Raw genomic sequence first — 7418 nt, forward strand, 5'->3', positions numbered from 1 at the left:
AAAATAACATATTAACAGCCTTTCTTACACATGAGAGACAGAGAGACAGAGACAGAGACAGAGAGAGTCTGTACCCTTTAGGCTTTCCATAATTACCACCATACCCCCCTCCATCAATAGAGTACCCTAAACCTAAATATTGAAGACCATTAGGGTACTCTATTGATGGAGGGGGGTATGGTGGTAATTATGAGAGACATGAGAGAGACGAAGAGACAGAGTTTGTACCCTTTAGGCTTTCCATAATTACCACCATACCCCCCTCCATCAATAGAGTACCCTAAACCTAAATTTCCAAGACCATTAGGCACATCCTAGTGTTTGACACCTTTGATCAATCCCTGCTATGGATCTATTTGTACCATGCCAAGGCGCTCTCCTCTTTACTTAATCATCAAGATAGCAATTATGGATACATATATTTGAGCTTGTAATACCCAGACCACACATTCAATCCCTTGTGCCTTCATCATCATAAGGAACTAAATTAATGTAGGCCTCTTAGGTTCTCTTCTTTCGACTTGGATTATTGTCGAGTGTATTATTTTCAGCTGAAGCCAATATTGTTGCTTCAAATTCCCTTTCTATCTCGATCACCCCAGATGCAAAAGTAATAAATAAAATAGCTTTGGTTAATTCATGGGCTTTTAGATTCCTTTGCCTTGAATTTTTGCTCCCATGTAGTATTGGCATTGTGTACTTCTACACTTAGAAACCTCTCTACATGCTATGAATGATAATATTACTAGTGTTTCCAATTACCTTTATTTCCAAGCTTAAACTCGCATAAGCCTATTAGATTTGCAAACAACTTTAAAGTGGAGCGAATACAAGTTTGGAAGGTGGAATTTTGTGAGGGATGTTGGTAAATGCTATCATTTAAGGAAATGATTTAGTGCATGTTCCATATACATGCAATCCCAAAGTGCAATAAAATGTGTCTACATGGACATACCAAGTTCCTTGTAACACCACCATCATTTGCACTTACCCCTACACACATCTATGGCTAAACAAGACAAACATGACTTTTTGGAATAAATCGGACACGAATCTCCATAAACACATGCCAAGTTAGTATGGGGAAGCCAAGTGTTTGTGGGGCATAATGTAATGACTTGCAACAAGGAGAAAAACATATCAAATGAAAAGGAAAGTTTGGATTGTTCATTTCCATTGTTACCATAAACAATAACATTGCTAAATTTGCAAGGTCAAGTAAAAGCATGATTTCAATAAAAATTGCAAAATCAAGTAAATGACACAAAATGTTATTCAATCCGGATATAGATAGTGTCTATTGGTAAGTTTCCACCAAGCATGAAATGTTGCAAATTCTCACTCAAACAACCTCAAGTAAAAGATGCTAACATATAAAGTGATCGAGAAAAGTATAATAAGCTACAATAAAAAACTAAGAGCATTATATGATAGTTCACAATTACCCACATGTTTCAAATGCATCAACAATGATCATACTCTTATCTTCTCTACCCATTTTGATAATATAACATAGTTATAAGGAACCAACAAACAATCCTATCCACCCATTATGATTACTTCCCCCGATATTTTACCCTAGAGTCAAAATCCTAAGGTACGAATCATGTTCCCTAGAATTCAAATATTTATTCCTCAAGCCCCTTTCTCCTATGTGCAAACAATTTCCATTTCTTTCTCTCCTATTTGTTAACATTACTGGTACATCATCTCAAGGTCAAATATTCTCAAGGATGATTGAAACATTCAACCCTTCGGTAGACCCACATGATTTATTCATAAAAGTTACAACCATCAAAAATCTGAACCAGACTGATTCATATATGATGTAACATCTCAACACATTTTGTGTGACCCATTCCTAAATATTCATGCTATCTACATTCTAACTGAAAAGTCAGGGTTTCCTACTCTTGACATTCTCTAATTGTATAACTCGGGAGAACACACTATTCTAATACATGCTTCTCAGAGAATGATGGTTGTGGAATTTTCCTTAAAGCTTCTATCCCAACGTATTCATGGGGAAATTGTTGATGATTTCCTTTTTCTTTTCGAAAACCAGGGCTTTGTAGCAACTGTACAAAAATCCATCAGAATTACTGTTTGGCTTAATTCTGACTGATGCATTCAGACAGTGCAGCAACTTGAATACCAACGGCACAATCTCAAAAATGTTCTCAATCTGCTTCAAGTTCAGCACCAAAGTTCTCTAATCTTCTTTCCTCATCTGCAGCATCCATTTCAGCATAGTTAACAAGCCCATCATCCTCGACAGCTTCTACTTGTTTACCTCCAAACCTACAACAATATACTAGCAAAGTCATGACTCATCACATTTGCAAAATGGAACTTTCCATATGAAGCACACAATTTACCATCGTCCATTCATGCGCTCAATGCACTTTAACCCGCTTTGTCTATCTTTGAATTTCACCATCACAACTCCTTCGGAGCTGTTTTTGTATACCTGCATAGTTCACCTGAATCAGTAGAAGGATTGATTTGCAATGCCAAATGCAACAGACCTAAGTGAATTCTACAATGAAGAGAAGCCAATTTAGGAGAGACTTATACACTTTACCTTCAGTCTTTCTAAAGGACCAAGTTTGACACATTCTTCAGTAACATCAGCCTCCAAGTCTGCCAGTGTGTTTGGATCTGACTGCACATCCACACGAAAGGTAGAAAAGAAGGGGCCTATGTTAATCAACACTGTAACTTATAATATAAGCTTCCTCATGAACCATCTACTTTTTCATTAATCCCAAAAGCTTCTACTTTAATTTGCAAGAGTATTTCTTGGTGTTGATCACAAATAAGACAAAATAATGCATGATCATTATTCAATCTTCAGCATATATTCAGCCTTTACCATCAATTCTTCTTGTGTAAACATGTTTTTCAACAGAACACTCATTGCTGTTCTCTTCTTGGCATCATCGAAGCCACCTAGAAAATTGTGCATTCATTGTATTAAGCATGATAAACTAAAAGATAGTGCACTTTTAAGCATAAAAAAGAACAACACTATAACGCAATGGCATTACCCCAACCAAGGGCTTTTTGCTCTGCATACTTCAACTTTTTCTTTTTCTGTTTATTGGCTTCCTTCTTAATGAAGACACTGCCTGCAATATCCAACACATATTTTGACAGGGAAATCACAAGTTATGCAGGATAATGTGAGAATAATAATACTGATGCAGTGGAGACTCATTAAAGATCACCTCTTTGTTCAAACTTTGCCTGGCTGACAGACATTAATTGTTTGTCACCAGGCCGAAAAGGTGCTCCATCCAGAAGCTTAATTGCCAGGTCTACAGAAGGCTCCTACAATCAACAAAAAACCACTTATCACTCAATTGTTATCCATGTAAAACCTCTTAGGATATTCAATACACCTTCATTAGGATTTTCGAAGTATTAAATCCCACCTTTAAGTATGTCACAAGTGCATCTCCTTTCAAAACATTTGTTTGTTTGTCAGCATACAGTTTTATTTTCGGTTTCTTCGTGTCTGGATCCTCCTTAATAATGCCACACTTTGAAAACACTTCCGCAACCTGCAATATAATGCTTTTCTAGATTTTAAAAGATAGGTCCAATCCTGCAGAAGGATTAATAAAGCTATTGCCCATGGCAAATTCTTGATATCTTGCTATGCTAATTAATAAAAAAATGCCTTGCTATTCTAAGCCTGAACCATAAAGCTATCTTTTGTATTTCACCATTTTGTTATGTCTGCTTTTATGTCTTTTCAGGGAGACAAAAGCTCTCAGGAACTACTTTGATAGAGAATGAAAAATGGATTGCTCGCTCTAATTTTCTGGATGCCAACCATAATACATTCAAGATTCATCCAAAATCCAGGAAATCTCTCGTGTGGCTATAACTTAACCTAGGAAAGCTAGCATTATAACGAAGTGACATAATTACTGGCTTGCAAATTACTCAGACACCTGATAGGAACACTGTTTGAACAATACCAACATTAATTATCCACTTTAGTCATACACACTTCTAGGTATATCAAGATTAAATAGAAGGATAGAAATTGTAGACTAGACGGTCTCATAAAAAGCTTAAGAATATAAAGAATATTACAAAAGTGGCACACCAACAATTGATAATAACTCTGGCTTTTTATTGCATCATTATACATATACCACACTTTAATATTAACTTCAAACAGAACTTACACCAAATATGAAACAGTTCAATCAAAAGTTGATAACAAACAACCAAATTTATTCATGGAATCTAAAACTCAGTAATTGGATACCTCTTCAGAAGTCACATCAGTTGGTAGTCCAGTTACATATACATGAGTGTTAATTTTTAACTCAAACCAACCCTCAGGGTTATTATTTGGCTGTTTTGCCACTTCCTGCAAAATGCACAAGGATATGAAACTCATAAAACACAGTAACCAACTATCTTAGAAAAACTATAACACAAGCAAACCACATATACTATTGTAATCTTTGCAAACTAAAGATCAGAAACGCACAAAATTTCCAAAAATAAATAAATAAAAGCAGCTCAATTTGAAACCCAAGAAATTGCACAGGCATATGTATTTTGTGTGATAAAGAGTATGTAAACACCCATATTGTTTTCAAACATTGTAGGTGTACATTTCAACCCCTCGCTTCCAGATACAAGTGACCTCTACCCCTCCAGCCCCCTTTTTTTAATACTTAAAAATAACAATTCATAACTCTAAATGCCTTCAGACACACTCATTAGTCTCTAAGATGGCCATTGTTCTTTGTAAGAAGGCGCCCTCTCCTCCATCTCTAGAATGAAAGTGTGTGATGATGAAATGGAATTATCTACCCAAGTGAGTCAAGGGAATATCTTGAAAGCTTTGATTATAGCATCTTGATGTGTCTATACAGCCAAGCAAGTGTTCATCCCGTTTTGAATACAAGATAATTTATTTGCCCTCACTGAAGAATTAGCAGATGTTCACACTCTACTTAGTGTCCCTCCTCTCCTCCTGCACCTGTGCTCTTCTCTACATCAAACTGTCTAGAGTCTATTTTCTCTCTTTTTTCTGATATCACTTTTCTGTCACTTCTAACTCTTTGTTAACAATTTCTCTTACTCCTAGCAAACTTTGATCTATAGACTTTTGAATGACAGTATCAATGAAAATTAAACAACTTAATAAAAGAAACCTCTGTAGCAACAAATTAAATGGAGGTTAAAGCTTAAGAAACACACATAGGAGATCAACACTTGCATTAAAAAAAATCACAGTTGCATCATATATTTTGTTGCAACAAGAGTGACTTGTTTGAACTGCTGGTGCATCTAATTATAAAAATAATCAAAGAAACTATAATGATACTCACGTCTACTGATTTCCTTTTATTGTCAGATTTTAATTCCTGTGTCTCCTTTCCAACATCTTCTGATAATGTTGCACTCAAGGTTGGGAAAACTTCTTCTTCAACATCAAAAACCATCTCCTCAGCTCTATATATGGGAACCTCAGGAAGACATTCCCCCTGTCACGCATGCAATTCAACTCATGAGCCCCATATGTCAACTCATCCTCAAACAGAAAGCCAACAACAAATCAAATCATCTACCTGAGGCACCCAAACTCTGCGAGCATGATTCCATCGGTATGTTGTTCCATCATCATCAGTGAATTCTTCTTCACCTTTAGGGGGTGATACAGGTGTATCAGTGCCATCAATTATCTCATTGTTTTTAGATCTTGAATCGACAAATGATGCAGCCACTGCTGCATGTTTTCCTGTTCTTGCTTTCAAGCGAGCAGCTTCTTCTTCTGCCTTCCTGATCTCTTCCTGCCACCTTATAAAGTCATCTTCTCCATCTCCTCTATCCAACACTTTCACTGCAGCATCATTTTGAACTGAATTTTCACTAGCGATGGCCGCATTTTCACTAGCAATGACCGCATTTTGTGTATCATCTAGCTCATTTCTTTTAGCTAGTTTAGGGTTATTAATTATGACATATTTACTCAATTCATCAATTTCAGATAATGAAGACCATTTATCTTTTCCATCTGCCCAAAGTAGAGAGCTGCTTGTCAGATAGCCTGATGAATAATGTTCTGCATTCCAAGAATAGAGATTAATACTTGCTGAAAAAGAAAGTCTAAAATCTAATGCTTACCGTAAAGTGAGCTTCTCAATTTAATTTAAATGAAGACAGGACAAATAAAGGGATAAAAGTAAATGCAGTCTCCACAAATAATTACTAAACTATAACAGAACTAAAGCGCAGAAAGTAAAAAATGTAAGTGTGCACCAACAACCTATAAAAAGAAGCAATATAATTAGCTGCTAAGTATACATTTTAACTGACACCTTTATCAAAGCTCAAATATTGGCAACTAAGCTAAAATAAGCTAGTTACACACTGCAATATAATGTTCACAATAAAGTTTTTGAAATGGGAAGAGATCCTAAATTAATACAGCTTCAATGTTTACAAAGATATCAATGTAGTTGAAATTCATAAAGGTTAAATCAATAAGCTCTCAAAGTTATTATATTTGCAAAGCTATTGAATAAAAAATAAATGTAAATAATAAATGTCTTTACGAAGGGATAAACTGCAATTCACCTTGTAGTTCATCTATAGTGTAGGGCCCATAGCTTTGTTGTTCGCCAAGAACATACCATTGTGCTTTCTGGTCTCCATTTCTTTCCATTCTAGCATACACAATACAGATACATTAGCCAAAACAGACCTAGTTTTCTTTGAATGAGTTAGAGCTTAAAACTTCGCATTCAAATAGTTCCTTATTAACAATTAAATCTCCAGTCTTTTATAAACCATGAAAATTTTATTTAAATCTTTTAAATTAAAGTTTTTTTATGAGAGAACAAACTCTACTGAACTAGTATTTAGATGTATGAAAAAATGTCCTGTGTTTGATGCCTAATCCCTGAGCAAAGACTAAATGACACTTCTCAAGCAAGTCCATATAGGTAGAACAAAGTAACTTATCCAGAGCATTAAACTTTTATGATAATAAACATGATGTTTCTCAAGAGACTATATACAAGTGTAAACAACATCCCCTAATATGGAAATTGCACTGGTTGCTATTAGATGGTCCTTATGTTGCTGGATTCACATATGTTAGCTTCCTAGGGTATTGAGATATGCTATGAAACATTTGCATCTTCAAATCACAACGTGTTTGGCTATAGGTATTCAATGTCATCATATCCATTAGTTCACTTTCTTTCTTTAACATCCACACTTGTGCTTGATGAACTTGAACTTCGACGTAGCTCGCAAATTTTCTTGCTTCTATTGGATGTTTACATTGTGACTAAACCTCAATTGTCTCAGCAAAAGTGCAACTAATGGAGCAATATTGTCACATTTGCAGCCTTCAGCAATTGATCTAGAATAGAAAA

At 35.4% G+C, this 7418-nt stretch overlaps 1 protein-coding gene across 1 annotated transcript; it reads right to left on the bottom strand.

Moving 5' to 3' along the window:
* Nucleotides 1-1644: 1644 nt before the first annotated feature.
* On the bottom strand, nucleotides 1645-6805 carry LOC147847686 (uncharacterized). Its single transcript, XM_087338934.1, has 11 exons — nucleotides 6613-6805; nucleotides 5604-6097; nucleotides 5364-5519; nucleotides 4286-4390; nucleotides 3438-3566; nucleotides 3231-3333; nucleotides 3051-3131; nucleotides 2876-2952; nucleotides 2585-2665; nucleotides 2379-2470; nucleotides 1645-2301 (listed from the first exon to the last, which is right to left on the bottom strand). Exons 1-11 carry the CDS (start codon nucleotides 6698-6700, stop codon nucleotides 2181-2183), a joined length of 1527 nt encoding a protein of 508 aa, XP_087195060.1. The 5' UTR covers nucleotides 6701-6805; the 3' UTR covers nucleotides 1645-2180.
* Nucleotides 6806-7418: the final 613 nt, after the last annotated feature.

The sequence above is a fragment of the Azolla caroliniana genome, unplaced genomic scaffold (assembly GCF_043228905.1).
Source record: "Azolla caroliniana isolate FFs.n. ecotype wild unplaced genomic scaffold, voAzoCaro1.0.p SCAF_756, whole genome shotgun sequence".
Lineage (NCBI taxonomy): Eukaryota > Viridiplantae > Streptophyta > Polypodiopsida > Salviniales > Salviniaceae > Azolla > Azolla caroliniana.